General features: G+C 35.9%; 1 protein-coding gene across 4 annotated transcripts in view; it reads right to left on the bottom strand.

Annotated features, from left to right (window-relative positions):
* TMTC2 (transmembrane O-mannosyltransferase targeting cadherins 2) overlaps window positions 1-21,556 on the bottom strand; it is a 395,252-nt gene that overhangs the window by 113,385 nt on the left and 260,311 nt on the right. For all 4 annotated transcript variants that reach the window (XM_072772934.1, XM_072772933.1, XM_072772936.1 and 1 more), the window contains one exon: window positions 18,219-18,340. In XM_072772934.1, coding sequence (XP_072629035.1) covers window positions 18,219-18,340 — 122 coding nt within the window. The remainder of the gene's footprint in view (window positions 1-18,218; window positions 18,341-21,556) is intronic.

The raw sequence follows: 21,556 nt of genomic DNA, 5'->3' as shown, positions 1-21,556 counted from the left end.
ATCTGGCTATATTGATAATGCTGCATAAACATAAGGGTGAATGTGTACTTCACATTCAGTATTGAATCAGTATTTTTGTATCCTTTGGCTAAATATCCAGTAGTGCAATCGCTGGATCATGGGGCAGTTCTATTTTTAACTTTTTGTGAAAACTTTATATTGCCTTCCAGAGTGGCTGCACCAGTTTGTATTCCCACCAACAGCGTAAGAGGGTTCCCTTTTCCCCACATCTTCATCAACATTCTTTGACATTTTAACCATGGAATGAAATAAAAATATAAATTCTCATATTTTTTACTTATTTACTTACCATATTTTTGTGTTTTCATTATTCAAACATTTTTTTTTTACTTTTGTCTAATTACTTGCATAAATCACACTGTTTCCATTTATCCTTTTAAAATTTTATTCCTCTTTCTTTCACCCTTTTCTTCCACCATGCAGCACTGGAATAACTTATTTGTTCAACAAATAATTATGGCTATACAGAATCTTCCCTTGGCTTCTTAAGAAATGAGAATGGCTGAGTTGATATCCTAAACTAGCTTTCATTCTAGTGGGGAAGATGGACCAGAAAACAGTTGACAGTATTAGAAGGTGATGGACCTGCTTCCATGGGAGCACAAATAATGGAAGAATTGAGTCCACAGGGAAGTATAGTGATGTGTCAGTGCTATGCCCTAAAGAAGACTTTTATATAAAGGGCTAATATCTGTTTTGGAGTCATTTCACTTACATTCATTCAGTAAATATTTATTGAAGAACTATGTGCTAAGCATCAAGTCAGTAACAGTAATAAAGAGACAGGGTCCCCACTCTCGCTGCTTAAAAGAACCAATATTCAGTGGAAGCTCATGTATTCATGTAGTAAGAATTCCAGAAGAGAAACACTGAGATCATCTGGAAGAATTGATCAGTTAACTACTTTACAAAAGGTAGTGTTAAAGACAAGACTGGATGGGTTGGTGGGATTTTGCCAACTGGAGACAGGAAAAAGATATTCCAGGCCATGGCAGCAGTGTATTTGGAAAAGGCAAAAAATGAACAGAGGTAACACTTAGGGGAGTTATCAGAAGTTTCATATTATAATTGCTGATGAGGCTGAGCAAAAAAGACTGCAGCCAAATAATAAAAAAGTTCTATGTCACACAAAGACAAAGATTTTACTGAATAAGAGTAACACTATTGTTCTTTCTGCTAATGGCTAACATGTAATGAGTCCTTATAATATGGGTACAGGCAGTGTTCTAAATGCTTTTATGTACACGTATAGGCTCATTTAACTTCTGAAGTCTCAGCAAGGAATCTTCTTGCTTTTGTTATACATACAGGTTGAATGACATAATGAGACATTAAATAACTTGACCAAGATAAGTGGTAGAGTGATCTAAACAATCTAGAGCCAGTGTTCATATAATTGCATTCCCTCTAATATGATGGGGTACTAATGGAGAAGGGAAACAAGCTACATCTTCAGATATATTCTAAATATCTGTTCCTATAATTTTAAACTATTAAGAACATATCTGCCGAGCTTTTGCTATTATATAATATACTACCGGAAAACGAAAAATATATACCACAACCCATAAATACCTGTGTGTTTCCCAATATATTCACACATAGATAAAGATCCAGACACAGACTGAGATAAAGAAACAGAAACAGAAATAGAATCATAGCTGAGATGTGCTTATCAGACACAAAAACCCCTGGAGCCATAAACTGGTAGGCAAAGTGTAATTTTAAATAATTTTGACGACTTGCCAGAGGCTGGGTGTGAACTAGCTCATGAGTAAGAAAAGTCCCAAAGGCCACAGTCCTTGATGAGCCCAATCTTTCATTCTTTACTTCCAGGAACCTGATGAGGTTCTCACAGTGAAGAATCAAAACAGATCCTCTCCTTCGAGGTCAGGGTGAAGGAGAATAATTTTTGTAAAATGTAACCAGAGCCTTTACATTTGTAAAATGTAACCAGAATAACAAAAGCTTTCCTCTCCGGAGTGAGAGACTTCACCAGAGCCTTTTCACAGAGCTGTGGAGGAAGGACATTCTTCTTTCTTCACCTTCCTCTTCCCTTTTTGTTTCATGGCAGGTGGTGAGAGATGAGTAGCCATATAAGCAGAAAAATTTGTGAAGGTCGTGGGATAGAGACATAGGCTAAATGAAAGACTGAGAATTAATTGAATGATTACAGAACATTTCCCCCTCCATGACACCTTACCACCATCACAATAGGGCTCTAGTACAATAAGACTAGAGTATGCTCAAAAGCTGCAAGGCCCAGAGCCTCTCTGAGAAACAGTACTAAAGATAGCCTAGCACTAAGAGAGAAGATAAAAGCAAGGACACTAGAAAAATTTAAAGCCTCCAGCTCTAATAGCTAAAACAAACACTGACCTATGCTGAACTACCAGTCAGATTAATATAAGTCCCCACATTAGAGGCCTATTAATTTGAATTCCTATTACAAATTCAACATATCTGGCATTCAATAAAAAAAGTGACAAGGCATGCCAAAAAGAAAGAAAAACATAGTCCAAAAAGACAAAGCTAGTGTCAGAACCAGACTCAGATGTTAGAATATGAAACAGATGGAATTGTCAGAAAGGGAACTTAAAATAACTATGATTAATATGTTAACAACTCTAATGGAAAAAGTAGACAACATGCAAGAACAGATGCATAATGTAAACAGAGAGAAAGGAATTCTAAGAAAGAATTAAAAGGAGATGCTAGAAATCATAAATGAAATGAAGAATGCATTTGATGCGATCATCAGAAGACTCACAATGGCCAAGGAAAGAATCAGTGAGCTTGAAGATAGCTCACTCAATAGAGACCTCCCAAAGTGAACTGCATCATTACACAAAAATGATTGGGAAGTACAAAACATACAAGAACTGTGGGAAAATTTTAAAATATGTAACACATGAGTAACTGGAATATCAGAAGGGGAGGAAAGAAGAGAACAGTACTTGGGAGATACTTAAAGTAATAATGATGGAGAACTTTCCAAAATTAATAACAGACACAAAACTACAGATTCAAAACTCACAGAACACCAAGCAAGATAAATCCCCAAAATAATAAGCCTAGGTCTATTACATCTAAACCATAGAAAACCAAAGACAAAGAGAACACCTTGAAGGAAGTCAGTGAAAAACACACACACATGCACACAAACACCTTATATATGGAGGAACAAAGTTCGGAATTACATTGGCCTTCTCATCAGAAACCATCAAGTAAGATGAGAGAAAAGTGAAACATTCAAAATATTGCCAAAAAAAAAAAATCACAACACAAATCTAATATCCCACAAAACTATCCTTAGAAAGTGAAATAAAAATAAAGACTTTCTAAACAAATAAAAACGGAGGGAATTCACATGCTTATCTAAACTGATACAGGAAAAGTATTTTACAAAATTCAATACCCTTTCATGATAAAAACACTCAAAAAACCGGTAAAAGAAAAAAATTACATCAACATAATAAAGGTTGTATATGGAAAAACTTACAGCTAACATCATCCTCAACAGTAAAAAATTGAAAGCTTTTCCTCTAAGATGAGGAACAAGACAAGGATGCCCACTCTCACCATTTTTATTCAACATAGTACTGGAAGCCCTTGCCAGAACAATTAGGCAAGATAAATAGATAAAAGGAATCCAAAAGGGAAAGAAAAAAGTAAAATATCTGTTAGTAGATTACATGATCTTTTATGCAGAAAATGCTAAAGAAGCCAACAAAAAACTGTGAGAACTAATAAATTCAGGTAAGTTGTAGGATACAAAATTAGCATGCAGAAACCAAGTGTCTCTTTATATGCTAATTACAAGTAACCCGAAAATAAAATTATGAAAACAATACCATTCACAATAGCATCAAAAAGAATACTTAGGAATAAATTTCACCTAGGAGGCAAAAGACTTGGACACTAAAAATTATAAAATAGGGCAGCCCCGGTGGCGCAGCAGTTTAGCACCGCCTGCAGCCCAGGGTGTGATCCTGGAGACCTGGGATTGAGTCCCACATCAGGCTCCTTGCATGGAGTCTGCTCCTCCCTCTGCCTGTGTCTCTGCCTCTCTCTCTCTCTCTCTCTCATGAATAAATAAATAAAATCTTTAAAAATAAATAAATAACAATAAAAACTACAAAATACTGCTGAAGTAAAGAAGACAGAAATAAAAATAAACGAAAACTATTCTGTGTCCATGGCTTAGAAGACTTATTTTTGTTAATATTGTTAAAATGTCCATACTACCGAACACAATCTACAGATTCAATGCAATCCTGATCAAAACCCAAATGGCCTTTTTTGCAGGGGAAAAAAAAAAAAAAAAAAAACCTTCCTAAAATTTACATGGAATCTCAAAGAACTCCAGGTACCCAAAACAATCTTAAGAAAGAAAAACAAATTAGAGGTCTCAGACTTCTTGATTTTAAAATATTACAAAGCTATAATAATAAAAACAGTGTGGCAGAAGCATAAAGACAGACCTTTAGCCAGTGGAACAAAAATAGAAGCCCAGAAATAAACCCTTGTCTATATGGCCATGGCCATGCAATTTAAGATAGGATACTCTCTTCAACAAATGGTGCTGGGGAAAATGGATATCCATGTGCGAAACAAAGAAGATGGATCCTTACCTTACACAATATACAAAAATTAACTCAAAATCAGTTAAAAACCTAAAGATACAACCTGAAAGCATAAACTTTCTAGAATAAAGCATAAGAGAAAAGCTTTATGACAGTGGGTTTGGCAATAATTTATTGGATATGACACCAAAAGAATCGGCAACAAAAGTAAAAACAGATAAATGGGACATCAAACTTAAAATAGTTCTGTGTAGCAAAAGAAAAAAATTAACAAGATGAAAAGGCATCCTATGAAATAGGAGAAAATATCTGCAAACCATATATCTGATGAGATAATATCAAGAATATATACTGGGCAGCCTGGGTGGCTCATGGAGACCTGGGATGGAGTCCCACGTCGGGCTCCCTGCATGGAGCCTGCTTCTCCCTCTGCCCGTGTTTCTGCCTCTCTCTCTGTCTCTGTGTCTCTCATGAATAAATAAATAAAATCTTTTAAAAAAATATCAAGAATATATAAATAACTCCTACAAGTCTTCAACATCACCAACTAAAAGCAAATAATCTGATTACAAATGAACAGACATTGCTCCAAGGAACAAATATCCAACGAGCATATGAAAAGAAGCTCAGCATCACTAATCATTACAGAGATGCAATCATAACCATAGTAAGATGTCACTTCACACCCGTTAAGTTGGCCACTATCAAACAAAACAAAACAAAAGACCCTCCCACACACATAAACCCAGAAAATAACCAGTGTTAATGAGGATGTGGAGAAACTGGAAGCCTTGTACACTGTTGGGAATGTAAAATGGTACAGGGGCTATGGAAAACATGTATAGTGATTCCTCAAAAAATGAGAAATAGAATTACCACATGATCCAGCAACCTCTCTTCTGGGTATATAACCCCCCAAAGCTGAAAATAGGATCTTGAAGTGCTATGTGCAACACACTCATGTTCACTGTAGCATTACTCACAATAGCCAAGAGGTGGAAGCAGCCTAAGTGACTACCGACAGATGAACAGGTAAAGGAATACCATATATGATATGTGGCATATCTACACAATGAAATAGTATCCAGCCTTAAAAAAAGAAGGAAATCTTGTTATATTCTATAAAATGGATGAACTTTGGGGACAATTATGCTAACTGAAATAATCTAGTCACGAAAGGGAAATGTTGCATGATTCTCCCTGTATGAGATATCTAAAGTAGTCAAACTCTAAGAAACAGAAGGTAGAATCATGGTTGCCAGAAGCTGCAGGGAAGAGGGGAGCTATTATTCAATGAGTCAGAACTTCACTTGGGTAAGACGGAAAATTTTTAGAGACCTGAATGTGCATATGGTTAGCAATACTGTACTATGTGCTTAGAAATGGTTATGATGGTAATTTTATGTTTTTTATATATATGTGTGTGTATATATATATATATATGTATTTTTTTTGACCACATACACACAAAAAGGCAAGGTGGAAAGAAAAGTAGAGAAGGAAGAAAAAGCAGCCTCTGACAATAAATTTAAAAATTGTTACAAACAGGGATAACATTAATTCAAATATATCGATAATCACTACAAATGTGAATGGTCTCTCTCTATATATCAATTAAAAGACAGAGACTGGCAGAGTTAATAATAATAATAGAGATCAACTATATGTTCACCAAAAAATCCAGTTTAAATATAAAGACTAAGAAATAAAGCAAAGGGATAATGAAGATAAATCATGCTAACACTAGTCAAATAAAGTTGGAATATTACTTTCAGACAAAGAGACCTCAGAAAAAGGAAAATTATTATAAAGAAGAGCCTAATTAGAAAGTCAGGGGATACCAGGATGAAATACAGAATGTGACAAAAGAATCATAATATATGACAAACACATGAAACAAGCTCACTGAATGGGGTGAGGGACCAAGGTACTAATCTATGTTGTCCGTAAATGAGTGAAGTGTGTAAAAATGAAGGCAAAAGAAATTACACATAAGAACAGTCCTCTAGGGGCACCTGGGTGGCTTAGTGCTTGAGCACCTGCCTTTGGGCTCAGGCCATAATCCTGGGGTCCTGGGATCAAGTCCTGCATTGGGCTCCCTGCATGGAGCCTGCTTCTCCCTCTGCCTGTGTCTCTGCCTCTCTGTGTCTCTCATGAATAAATAAATAAATAATCTTTTAAAAAAAGAATTGTCCTCTGGATGACAAAGCTTTTTCCCCTGGCAGTAGAGTGGAACAATTCTAAAACTACACATGAATAGTAGAATATGAACAAATAAGAAAATGTACAGTGGATGGTGGAAGCCAGGTTTCTCTACAAAATTTATGACCAGTACTCCTCAAAAAGAAGCAAAGCCTGAGAAATGCCATAGCCAGGTAGAGCTGAGGAGGCAAAACGACTAAATAAAATGTAAGTTCTTAGAACAACGAAAGGACTGCAGCAGGGAAAAAAGTGAAGATACCTGAATAAAATGTAAACTTTATTTAATAATAATATATGAATATTGGTTCATGATAAATGTACCATGCTAGTACATGATGTTAATAGAGAAAATTGGTTCAAGGGCATACAGGAACTCTGTACTAACTTCACAATAATTCCATAATCTAAAACTTGTTCTAAAAATATTTATTTAAAAAATTAGTCTCTTAAAAATCTAATGTAAATGCCACAAAATTTAATCCTTTGGCTTATTTGACTTGAAAAGGGTACAAATCCAAGGGTATTTGTTACAACATTCTGCTTTCCTGTATACTTGAAATAGTTGGTGACAATAGCAAATTCATAAGACAAAAATCTTTTTAAATACCCACTACGGTCAAACTGCTAAAGGGAAGGATGAGGATATTCCAGGCAAAAGGAAAAACTCAATCAAAATCAAAACTACTTCTTCTGCTGTATTACTCTTCATAGGATATAAGAAAAAGCATTTAGTACAGGTATGTCAGGAAAGGATCTTAAATAATGCACTGATCAAATGCGATTTCTATTTGAGAAATAAAAAACAAAGGATAATTTATATCTAGTTGCAAATTAATAAAGTGAATTTTTCTTTCAAAATTACAGCTCAAATTTAGTGACCCTAAAAACAAAGTTATTCTTCTCTACCTGTATTTTGGAGATTCCAAACACATCCACATTATAACATCGACTGTCCTTCAAGTCATCTGCTTTTGAACTAATTTAGACAAATAGCCATTTTTAGAGTAGTCCTACCCCCAAGGTGAATAAACGTCTTCTTCCAAAATGTTGACCTCCGTGGCATCTCTGTCCTGATTTCTGGAACTTTCCTACAAACTGTCTACCACCCATTATAGAGGAAAGCAACGAACTGCATTCGCTTTCACTAAGTTCTTGGTGAAACTTAAAGCTGAATGACTACTTAAGAGAGAAATTACTAGGTTAGCAATGTCTCAGGTGTTCTGGCTCCAACTCCTTGGTCTACCAGGTAAAGCTCAGTGTCTTTTTCACTTACGTATATGTATTTCAAGAATTTCTGCACTTTCTCTGTCCCTCCCCCTCTCAGATCGGTATATTACACATTTCCTCAGAGTTCATTTGCCAGAACATTCTTTTCTCTGGATGATAAGAGATTCATATTAAAAAAAAGGGATCCATGACAAATACTAAATAGGGCTTTAAATACAAAAAGACTTTCAGAGCCTTTAATAGACACTATGAATATTATTAACATATTAAGAAGGAAATACAGTATGCAGCTTTTCCCATGCTAATTTGACTAAAAAAAATTTTTTTAAGTAACACTTAGACATACTAATGTCAATGGAATACATTTTGGGCATAATGAGTTAATAGAAACTATCAAAATAATAATGGCAGTGGCAAAATTTTGGCACCCTTAAATTTCACTGTATTTGAAATCTTTTTATTATAAAAGTAAGATCCATCCCCACCATGTAACATTATTTACTGGATCAACTTGTTCATATTTATAGTCAGCAAAGTTACCAAATTCAGTATGTGTGTGTATGTGTATATTGAGCAATATATAGAATATTCCAATACTATCGGAGTGGGGCTGGGGACAGGATGCAAGACCCCTCTTCCACATAAGTGAAAATGGAGTGCAGAAGATAATTGCCAGTTATGAAGAATGTGCACCCCAGGTGGAAAAAAATGGAAAATAGACATCCTCAGGAAACTATCTTGAACCAAAATAACCAATTTCAGCTAAATCCTATACCTCTGCTGAGGCAATCTCTGTGAGATATGCAAAGGTATCTTAAAAATATATTTTCTGCCTAAGGTGAGTAAATTTCTGATTCCAGCAGACAGAAATTGTTCTTCTAACGATTACTGTTCCATCTCAAGAAATAAGAAAAAAATACTATATACTACATGATATCTTCAGGTGCTATTTCTCAGGGATGAAAATTTCCCAGATTGACTACTACAGCTAACAACTCCGCTACCTATTTCTTCATTATACGACATCATAACACATATAATACATGGTCTGTGCTCACCTTAAACCCAATTCCACATGGCTAATACCAAACTGACCAAAGGGTCTTAACTATGGGGGAATCCTGTATGCGGCCATCTTCCACCTACAGAATTCTTACAGGGAACATGAGTTATAGTGAACAGCCAAGAATAGACCTTATCTTGTCACTTTTGACAAAGAGCCTCAATTATACCACAGAAATGACCGTCCTGCAATGGTAAGCCTTTGAAAAGAATTATGCTTTCACTAAGAGGAGAATAAATATTAGGCAGGTAAATCTCAGGTGTTCTGGCTCCAACTCAATGTTCCACCAGGTAAAGGTCAGCAGTTACTACACCCAGGCATCCGCACTGTCCTTCCTTCAAAATCTAAAATACGAGAAAAACTCTATGCTATACATAGTGTGCCATATACCACATATACCATATTTAAGTTAAAAATTTAAACTTCACTATTTCCTTGTTACTTTACATACATAGATACCTGAATCCATTTTACAATAACCTCTATTAAAATCCTTTTTTTTTAAATTTAACAACATGCACAGAGATTATCTTTTTACTTCAGAACTGCATTATGAGAAAATCTAAAAACTGAATGGAGATTTGTTTTAAAAATAAATTTTTGTGCATTTGGAAGTTAGACATTTATGCACATGAGGTACTGTCTATGCATATTTTGTCATAGTAAACAAAAGGCTGGAGAGCAATTTAAATAGTACAGCTTTCAGAAAAATCTAAGAGTGGCATACTCCAGTAGGCTTTGGACACTGATGGATTGAACCTCTGGGAACCTCAGCTTCTTCATCTATCTATATAGTAGGTATCTAGATTGCGGCACTGCATGAGGACGTATTTGCATAGCATATATAAGAGGTCTAGTTGATTGCAGGATAACAAATATTAGCTAATTGTAGGAAGTACCTCTCAAATGCAATGTGGGTAAATAGAAGGGGAAACACAAAAACTTTATGGGTTTGTGAACATATTCATGGCTGGGCTGGTTTGAACCTATTTATGAGACTGCAAAAATGAAAAAACTCCCCATCTTGGAACAGATGTGGCCTCCTTTATGTGTGTGTGTGTGTGTGTGTGTGTGTGTGAGAGAGAGAGAGAGAGAGAGAGAGATTGAGAGAGAGAATATATATGTTCATTTCCAGATGCCACAGGGGGAGAAAAAAGCAATTCCTTTTTGCAAAAGTGTTGATCTAACTACTTGGGAGAAAAAATACTTGGTTTTGAAAATGTATGCTGTACGTACCACCTTTCCTAAAGATAAACATAAGCTTAGAGCAGGATGTTGTTGTAACCAGGAATGCTACTTGCATTTTCTATTAGGAAAAAAAAAAAACCATCAAGTGAGGAAAATATAACACAAAATATAAGGTGTTTAGCTCACATTAAAATGTTTTCATGCTCTATTACATGACAGCAGAGTCCAGCAATAACAAGCTAAGAAGTCACGAAGTCTAATAGTACAATAATACATCACTGGGGCTTATTTAAGAAATTAAAGAACTGTAAGTGAAAGAAAAATGACTACCAAGTGGTAGAGAATCCCATGACTACAACAAAAAAGAGTAAGGAAGTAAGAGTAAGGTACCTACATAACTGTCCCTTCTGAAACAAAAGCCATGACGAAGGTTCTAAGCATGGTGGCCCGCAGCTCCAGTAGCTAGGGATGGCCCTGTTATGAATTTCTCCTAAACAGAATACACTGAGGCCTTCTTGAGGTAAAGGGAATGCCCTGCTGGTCTTTGGATTCCCATTGCTTACTACAAAGGTCAGGCTCAGAAAATGTGTGTAAAATGCAAGTTTTTATACAGGCCGGTTTTTTTTTTTTTTTTTTTTTTTTAAAGACTCCTGCAAGGAAACCAAGGTATATTTAAGGGAAATATCACTTCTTCATCTCCATTGCTCCAGTAACGTGGGATGCCAGAGTACTGGGGGATTAGGAGGTCTGAGCCTGCTGGGCTATTTAAATTGCATTAGATGGTAACTATAGACCAAACACAGAAACCAAATCAACAAAATAACAATGCAATGTAAATTGGTTTAAAAGCAATAGAACCTTATTTACACTTAAATAAAAAGCTCACTTTTTTTTTTTCAAACATAGCAGCAATATAGAGTTATAAAGCAGCTAGAATTATTTCATGTGACCTTTAATGCCTGAGGACTTGATCATTTTAATTTTTATGATTCCTGAGACTCTGGCAAAAGAAAATATCTCTAACAATGACTTCTACTGACATACCAAAAAAACAACAACAACAACAACAGAAAAAAAGTCTGGAATATTTTGAGATATCTGGATTCCTGTGTCACTTAGTGGCAATAAGTAATTACATGATTGATTCTAAATAACAAAATGCATATCTTGGAGTGAGTGAGTGGTTTCTAACACAAACTAACTAACTACAAGATTCATTATGCTTTGGAGTAAAGATACTGTAATGCTAACTATATTATCTCCAGAATACTAAATTATGTTTAAATGAGGCAACTGCATATAAAATACTTAGCTGAATACTGCATTAAACTTTCTTCTACATTTCATTCAATATTTTAGCAGCATGATACGTGTGATGTTTTTATGTCTTCTCTTCTCATAGAATAAATTTTGCAACTTGAATTGAACATATCCTAATGATCGTTCAGTCAGAGCCACAGGGAAATCCTGTCCCCATCTCCCTCCAATCTAAACACGGTTGTGCAGTGATTGCATGCAACCCAAGTGCTAGTCAACATACAAAATGAGAAGAACTTGGCTTTAAAGAGGGCCAAATGGAAAAATAATCTTCGATCTAAACAGAAATAATTATTACAAAAGACCCGAGGAAACACACAGCACCGTGCTTCCAGATAGACTACCTCGACACCATCGTGGCCTGGGGAACGGAACATTATCATGGAACCTCAAGTACTTTCACAACTGGAGTTTTATGTAGCCCAATTAACTTTGGCTAGACACAGAAATCTGGCTCTGTGCTTCCATGCAGTAGCCAAAATAAAGGTTTTCTGTATCAAGAATTACTGTCAGAGTCTCCCATATCCTTCCTTCTCTCTTACTAACCCAAACTTGGAAAATAAGCTAACAGCCAAGGAGCTTTTACTACAATTTAAGTCAATATTAATTTTACTGGCTCACAAAAACCGCAAAATATTTGGCTTAAATAAATTGAACAGGACGAAAAGAGAGGAAGACCAAGAAAAATTAAAGTAAGGATGTGTACACAGATACAGAACACACAGCCCTAGAAACAACTATAAAATCATCTGAAATACCAAAAGAATGGAAATGTTATCCCCTCCTTTCTCTCTTAATGCATGCCCAATTTTAAATTCATGGCATTAGCCCTGGGTAACAAAGTTCAAGCAGGGAATAAATCACAATTTTAAAGAGAGCTCGTGTTTAGTATTTTAATTGGACGTGGCATTGGTATGAAAGTTCCATATATTTTTAAAGAGATGTCACCGGGGCCGAACTATAAACATGGAGGGTACCAGTGACCCTAAGGCAGAGCTATTCCCTAGGGTATCCTGGAAAATTTGTATTCTTCTTACAATGTAGGACCTAAAAGTGCCAACAGCCGAAAACAGAAGTCTTAAGTTCATGACCTATGATGTCTAATAATAAAAATGTGTTTAACCACTCAAACCAAACTAGTATTTAGAGGTGATGTTTAAAAATAAGCCCAACATCAGGCTCCCTGCTCAGTGGGGAGTCTGCTTCTCCCTCTGAACCTCCCCCTTCTTGTGCTAATAAATACAATCTTTAAAAAATAAAAAAATAAATAAAACTCCACTTTAAAATTATTTAGAATAAAGTAAAAATTAATGATGCTCAATTCAGAAAACCCTGACATTGTATCCATCTCTACTATTTATTAGCTAAGTTATTCTTGGAGATACTGCTTAAATCTGAAGCTGAGTTTCCTCACTTATAAAAGAACATAAAACTCAGTGTAAAGCATCACAAAATAACACATCAATCACAGGCATTCAAGAGATATACACCCTTCCTGTGCTACATCTCCTTCCAGGGTCTTGGAAGATTACACTGTGTCCACTGTTTAATCATGTTATTCTTGTTCACTTATTCTGTCCATATCCTTGGGAGTAGAGTGATGCCTAGCATGGAGTAGTAAATTTCAATATACATGCTAACTAAAAGAAGGGATTAATGGGGAAACAAGGATCCGAGCAGGGAAACAAAAATGTTAAAAAGTCATGTTCCCAGCCCTTAAATAACTAACTTAAAAAATGCAATGCACCAGTTGGGTACAGGGATAGTTACCAAGATAGTGGAATGCCACATACTGAAGTGATAAAAAAAGGTAAGTGAAAAGTTGGTTCCTCCTCCATGTCTACGGTCAAAATATAGAAATTTATGTCTGCCATTCAATCTAAGAAGGGCTATTATAAAGATACCAAAACCTGTACTACGGAAGTACAGAGAAGGAAAAATATTGAAAGACTCAGGCAAGATTTCACAGAAGTAATAAAATTTGAGTAGGGAGAGAGAGATGAAGGACATTTTTCAGGGGGATAAAAAAGGAACTGATCTATGGAATTTGTCAAAGCATTCTGGGAAACTCAAAATCTATTTGAACTTTTCTAAATATCATATATACTACAAATTCTTAAAGAAAAATTCGTACAAAAAACCCCCATACTAGCTGTAATAAAACCACCAATATTCATTTTTTATAATTTCTCTTATAAAAATATAATTCTTATATAAAGTCTTATATTACAGTCTACATTTGATTTAACTGCATGTCACTTTTACATATTTTGCCTGTGGTCAGTTTTGACCAAACAGGAAAAACACCACACCCCATTTCTATTCCTCTTCTCTTGAGACTAATAGCCAATTCCGTTTTATAATATGTTTAAAGCATTCAGAAGTCAAAATGTGTGGCATTTTCTACCTTGCCAATTCCATGTTAAGTCAATGACATATTACCAGGTCAACAAACCCAAAATTAGAAAAGGCAATCCACTGGGATAAGAAATTTGCCAAATCTTATAATTCAAAAAGAAACTGCTAAAGATGGTTGTGGGGGTTTTGGCACTGTGAGTTGAAGCCCTTCCATAATAAGGCTTGTATTTCAACTAATCAGCTAGTCGGAAACTATAAAAATTTTGTTGGTGGGGGGGAATTAAAATTTGGATTGTAATACACGAGTCTTTCCTTCTCTTCCATATGTTTCAGTAAATTAAAACTTCTAAGTCTTGTTTTTTTTTTTTAAATGCCTTCTAAAAAATAAAGCAGCCTGTAAAATCATATTTTTGGTACAGGAAACTTAAAATATTCAGGCTTGAAATGAAGAAGAAAAAAAGAACACATGGTTTCTATATCCAAAGCAGTGTCATGGTCTAGGTATATCCAGAATTAAGTACATTTGAGCTTTCATCTTTTTTCCTATGCTAAATGACTTTTTTTTTTCTAAATGACTTTTTTAAAAAAAATCAGGCATCTTAAACTTTTATAGATATTTTTGAAGGTGGCCATTTATCAATCTAAAGATGTTTCCATTTGAGTGATGTAAGAACATCTCAAGGACAGTAGTTGAGGCAAGAGGTATATGTGAATTCTGTTCTTAAGTGCAACTGTGTGAATTACCATCCTATTAGAATAGGAAAAGATTTTTATAAGGTAAGACAATTTTTTTTCAACTAGTGATCCTGTAAATGGCAGAAAAAGCAACTTATATCCTCCAATTCTGAGTAATGTTCTCCTTTCCCTTTCTCTCTTCTTTCCCTATTGGGCCTTCATATTAGTTTCTTTCATATCTTTTTATTTCTTCATCTTCATTTGCATATGGAAAGATTTCCTCATCTTTATTCTCCTATCCTTTATTTATTTATTATTTATTTATTTAGTAATCTCTACATCCAATGTGGGGCTTGAACTCACAATCCCGAGATGGAGTCCCATGCTCTACTGACTGAGCCAGCTAGGTGTTCCTATTCTCATATTCTTTAAATGAACATTGTTTGCCATCATATTTTTAATTTCTAAAAGCTGTCTTGTTTTTTTTTTTTTTCATTATGTTTTTATGGCATCCTGCTTTACAAAATACTCTGTTACCATCTTTAAGGGTTTATTTTTTTAAAAGCTTTATTCATTTGAGAGGAGGAGAGCGGGCAAGAGAGTACAAGCGTGGGGGAGAGAGAGAAGCTGAGCAACGAGCCCAACACAGGGCCTCGATCCCAGGACCTCAGGCTCATGACCAAGTCAAAGGCAGATGTTTATTTTTTATGTTTTATTTTTTAAATTTTTTTATTGGAGTTCAATTTGCCAACATATAGCATAACATCCAGTGTTCATCCCATCAAGTCCCCCCCTCAGTGCCCATGACTGGGTGAAAGGCAGATGTTTAACTTGACTGAGCCACTCAGGCTTCCCTACCATCTCTAAGGATTAAATTTTAAAAATTCTTCGGTTTCCTCTAGTTTCCTTCTCCTAATAATTTGCTTCAGTTCCAGTCTTCTACAGTGGTGGCTTTCTAAACATGATCCAAGATCCTTAGTTGCCCACTGTTATTAAAAGCTACTTAATCAAAGCTGAATGGAGTTCCTCAGCTATAGGTGTGCTTCCCCAATGGGAAAGATCCACTTTTGTGCATCCGGTTTAGGGAGCTAGCTGTTTATAGGTGACCTCCACATGTAGGTATACAGATTTCTTTTCCCTACAGTGATTCAGTTTCTTTAGATAAGAATTCAACAATTTCCTGGGAGGTAGGGTGCCCATGGGCACGTGGGTGGTGCTGGGTGAGTGTAAACTCTGTGCTGTTGGGTTTTCTGCTTGCATTGGGGTGGAAGGGTACTGACAACTTGTGTACACCACTAGAAGACATGGAATCAACCTTTTCGGTCTTCTCTCCATTTCACCTTTGATTGTGCAAGCTGTTCCTCACTCATGAACCTCTCTTATTCAATTGTTCCGCCACTATAAGCCTTCTTTTCCCTTGGAGGGGAGTGCCTGGTTGCTGGCATCGTGCACAGGGGAGGAGAGACCTAACTGTTCCAGACGGTTTACAGCTGATTAGCCCATTTAACAAAGGCTCCTTAACTCACTCTCTCCCATGCTAGCTGTCTTCAAGTCTTGAGTCTCTCTGGGTTTCGAGCACGCAAGATTTCTTTTCATTGTTATCCATTCCAAAGCCTCTTCAGATGGTGGACGCCGTCTGACAAATCGGTAGTCTTTCCACTTTCTGACTTCCAAAAATCAGCTAAATTTCATCTCCCCCACCATTCTGATTGTTCAGGTGAGGCTATTCCCTTCTCAATATTTTATTCAATATTATAAATATTTATTATAATATTTATGACTATCATTCCTTATTTACCCACATGATCACCATTTCTTTGTTCACCATTCTGTTTGTAACATACTCAGCAGCTCCTTCCAGATTTAACTGTGTGCCTTTGAAAGACATCTTCAGCAAGAGTTTTTAGTGGTCCAATTTTTATTTAATTTCTTCATCTGGGAATTTCATCATCATGCAAGTAAATTCAAAATTCAAAGCCTGATATAGGGAGGTCAGTAGTACAGACTCATTCCTTCTCCATTCATATCCCGTGCCGGGGCAGGCAAACCTTCATGTGACCTTCTTAAATCAGTATGCAAACTTATTCTAGATTATTCTTTCACTGAAGGTATAAATTTTCCTCCTTTATTTAGGTATCTAATCCCTGGCCTTCCATTGGGATTCTCTCTTATTCCAGCAAGAATGAATACAAACAAAAGTCTATTCTCCCTGGTGACCACAACTAGTAAACTTTTTTGGGATAGTAAACTATCCAAAATCAGCTGTAGATCAGCCAACTGTTTACTGTTCCGGCATTCAGTTACCCCTCACTTCTAGCCCCTAGGAAATTGTCTCACTCCTTTCGAGCTCAGCTACACATCAAGAGTATATCTATTTTATTAAGCATATCTAGACATATTTTAGTGGTTTATTTTCTGGGGAATGAGTCTGCCTACATAATTTAATAGCACTTTAGGGCAGCCCGAGTGGCTCAGCGCTTAGTGACACCTTTAGCCCAGGGCCTGATCCTGGGGTCCCAGGATCGAGTCCCACGTCGGGCTCCCTGCATGGAGCCTGCTTCTCCCTCTACCTATGTCTGTGTCTCTGCCGCTCTCTCCCTCTGTCTCTCTCATGAATAAATAAATAAATAAAATCTTTAAAAAAAATAGCACTTTAGTGGTACCTTCAAATGGATGCATTGTAATTTTAGGTGTTTAGTCTACCATCTTCTGTAGAAAATAAAGTATTATTACTTTTACATAATTATAAGATCTTTTTCTATGAATTCACTTCAGAGTTACTTTCCTGACCATCTGTTCTATGCTTTTCTGGGAGTCATGTATTTTAATTAATATTGAAGTGAGATTAGGTGATATAACTAAAACAGCACAGATAACAATTCAGATTAGCTTTGAAGGCTAGTTCTACTACTTATTATCAGCTGAATAAACTCAGAAAATTTACTTATATAGTTTCAACAATCCCCTAGAGTGCAAAATAAGACAGAAAGATTATTTGAAAACACACAAAGTCACAATGGTAGGATGCCAGCAATTTCTTACGCTTCAGACACACACCACCTCCATGAGAATGCGGCCTCCGAGACTGCTTGTCACCTACTGGGTGGCCAAATGATGGCTCCACTTCCCTTAAGGAATAATCTCCAATTAGGAGGAATTCCAGGTGACACTAGTTAACACACATGCAAAGCCTCACCTGATGCTGGCTATTAGGAAAGAATCAGACTTTGCTCTACACTGTAGCCGATTTGGGGTTAATGGTGGTTTGTAGAACCTAATCTTTATACAAATATTGTTATTATAACAAATTCATTATGTAATCCATATTTGGGATTCACCATTTCCATTTTTCCATTAAATTACACCATGGGTCATGACATACCACAGTTTATCTATGGCAAGCCCCAAAGAAATACACTTTTCCACATGTTCTATAGGGAGTTCTAACAGTGTTACTACCATCATTATCTCCTAATAGTCTGAGTTAACTGGCTGAGAACCAGTACCTTAACCTCTATCCATCTCAGTCTGCATGGAGAAAACCAGCTTCGAAAGGGTGAGGGAGGAAGGTAGTTACTCACTGTTAGAGCTAGCAGTTTCCCATATGTAAGATGAGCGGGGATGTGGTCAGTCTTGGATCTCAGGGATTCCATATACCAATGCTCTGCTTCAGGGAGTTTGCTTAATCGCATGTATGCTTCACCTGGAAAGAAAGTCATGAAGATCAACCTAAGGACACAGCTTTCCAACAGCTGTAATAGCGTCACATCATTGTGTTTACATTCCATGGAATTTTAGACGCTGTAGCAAGGATTTTTACCCATTATCTCATCTGAATCTCAAAAAGTCATCATAATTTCCATTTTACAGATAGGAAAACTTGTGTTTGGAGAAATTAAGTGAAATGGCTAAATTAAAAAATCTAGTAACTAATAAAGCTTTGATTTTTAACCTAGTAACACTAGACCCACAAGCATAGGTCCTTTGTCTTTTTCTTAAAGATAGGTTTAGGGGCACCTGAGTGGCTCAGTTGCTTGAGCGTTTAATGCTTGATTTCCACGCAGGTCATGATCTCAGGGTTGTGAGATCAAACTCCACACTGGGTTTGAAGGGGTGGGCATGGTCTGCTTGAGATTCTCTTCCTCTCCCTCTGCCTCTTCCCCCTGCTGCACCCTCTCTCTTTCAAATAAATAAATCTTAATAAAAAGAGAAAAGTTTGCTCTTTCTTAAGTACAATTTGTTTTTTATTGATATTCATTTATCCCTTTAGAAATTCAAGTATTTATAGGATGAATACTAAGAATTATGAAGACCTTGACAAAGAAGTTTAAGGTCCTGCCAAGATTTACAACACTGTTGAGAAAATAAGATTAGTTGAAGGAGTTAGAAATATTTTGGATTAAGCATTGGCACTAGATTTTTTCAGAAATTATTTGCATTTTATATTTTAATAAAACTTATGAGTATCATTTGGAAAATCCACTGAATATATGACAATTATTTAGTATGCCCAGTACCATGTACAAAGTTATTCTGAAGATCCTCAGCCATCAGTTATTACTTTCAAGTTATGCAAATTTTACCTGTCAAAGAGCATTTCACCAACAGCCAAGCAAGAGGAAAAAACAAACAAACAAACAAAAAAACTGGAAATAAAGCCAAACGTATATCACTTGTCTACTTATTATTATCATCCCCCCTCCCTTATTTGCTTATAATATGGATGAGTATTTACCTGATAAGAGTATTATATTTTAAGGTGATTTGTGCATTTAAGTTAAGCATTATAGGTTTAATAAGCACTGCAAATACAGAAGCTACTAAATTTCTAAGAACAGATAAAAGACCGGTAACCTGAATTATTTGTCAAGCAGACCTTTATAGCTTAAGTAATCATAATCATGATAGCTTTTGCTGTTTAGAGGCATAATCACAAGCTTTTCCTAAATGTATTGCCCACATTGGCTATACATCTTTGCTTCAAAGAAGAACTAGCTTCCTTTTATTTTAATCAAATTCTCTTTGTATTAGCACAGTGCTATCAATACAAATATGTTTGATGAATTGAATTGATCTGAGTCTCCTGACCTTTTGAGTGCCTTTTGCTTGGCTCGTTAGTAAAAAATACTGTAATATGCACAAAAATGTATATACCTCTCATACATATCTATGTGTTTGTACTTCTCAGAACAGTTCTTAAACTAGCCTGTCATAAAAACGTTAGCTGGAATTTTTTTCTCTTAATCTAAAGCTTAAAGTGTATTTGCATTTAAGAAGAATTTGGTTAGATTAAATAGAATGCTCGGGTGCACTGCAAGAAATACTGAAGCAAAGACCAAAGCCTGGAATGGAATACACAAAACACAGTTGTTGGTAGGATTAGGCTTGATTTTTTTTTTTAATTTTCCTATTTCTGTAATCTTGTATTGTTATTATATCTCTATAAAAATGAAAACATTGTCATAGATTTTTTTTTTCCTTTTTGCCATGTTGAGCTAACAAATGTTTCCCCAAAAAAGCAAACAGCACTTTTTTTCCTAGGGAAAGTGAACCACTTCTTCATTCTAAAACTACACTAGATATGATTTACATAACAAAGAATGCAATAATCCCTACGGTATTGATAAATTTAAAGTAATTAATGACAAGTTACATATTAAACCCCAATTATACCCAGATATTGATCTCTAAAGGGGATTCTAAAGCCAGTAGAAAACGTAGACTAATTTAGAAGTTAAGCTGAATGATGGGAGGGATTACAGATTCTGACTGGAATCGGCCTGAAATTGTTCTGTGGGTAGAGTGCTCATAGGTCAGCTTTTAGAAGCTGTACCATCATTACCTTTAATATAATTTCTACTTTTCATTTATAAAAAATTCAACTAACTTGTAGAATAGTAAACTATAGGCTTTCTGTACCAAAAAATGTGAGAGAACCCCAATTTCACAGTGATTCTTTTTTTTTTTTTTTAATTTTTTTATTTATATATGATAGTCACAGAGAGAGAGAGCGCGGCAGAGACACAGGCAGAGGGAGAAGCAGGCTCCATGCACCGGGAGCCTGATGTGGGATTCGATCCCGGGTCTCCAGGATCGCGCCCTGGGCCAAAGGCAGGCGCCAAACCGCTGCGCCACCCAGGGATCCCTCACAGTGATTCTGAGATTGAAATCTGTGTATGTAAGTTGTCTGAAAATCATTTCAGAAAGTGTTCTATTTTTTCCAGTCTTACAGCTATTATTAAAAGCTATTTTGAAATGAAATATTAACTTGCTAAATAATTAGTGGCTGGCCCATTTTCTTCAGTAATGACTCAGAAGTAACTTGTTAATTTGAAAACTTGTGAGATGGGGAAGTAAGAAAGGGTTGTAAGGAATATAATAATGCATCATGGCAAGTATATGAAAAATGTAAATGACCAGCCTACTTAGGTCCTACTCATTACTACTCAGAAAAACTTCAGATAACCATTCATTGTGTCTCAGTAATAACAATGACGATCATTCACTGACGATTATGCATTAGGGTAGCAAGCCATAAGGGGCTAATGTCTGATTTATGAGCACCTTCTCCTCTCATTCTCTACCTTTGGGCATGTAGAATGTTCTCTCACTCGGTCCCACGAGGAGCCTTCACACATTACTCTCATTCAACCACTACCAAGTAACTGTTCAGATTAGGTTTGCAAGATAAAATCATTCAACATCTGTATTAGTTGCCTTATCCATGACTCTCATTTTTTATTAAGGAATGTCTTTACCTGGATTTTACAGATGAGGACATTGAGAAACAGAGTGGCTAGATAAAACACACAAAGTCATAAATGTAGGAAGTGGTAAAGCTGGAATTCAAACCCAGGACGACCTGACCTCAAATCACACTGCTTTAACCTGCTGGTAGGGAACAATCACAAACTTTTCA

The sequence above is a fragment of the Canis lupus genome, chromosome 13, assembly GCF_048164855.1.
Source record: "Canis lupus baileyi chromosome 13, mCanLup2.hap1, whole genome shotgun sequence".
NCBI classification, from domain to species: Eukaryota; Metazoa; Chordata; class Mammalia; order Carnivora; family Canidae; genus Canis; species Canis lupus.
Note: the sequence above shows the minus strand (reverse complement) of the source record. Positions and strands in the feature narration are given on the sequence as shown.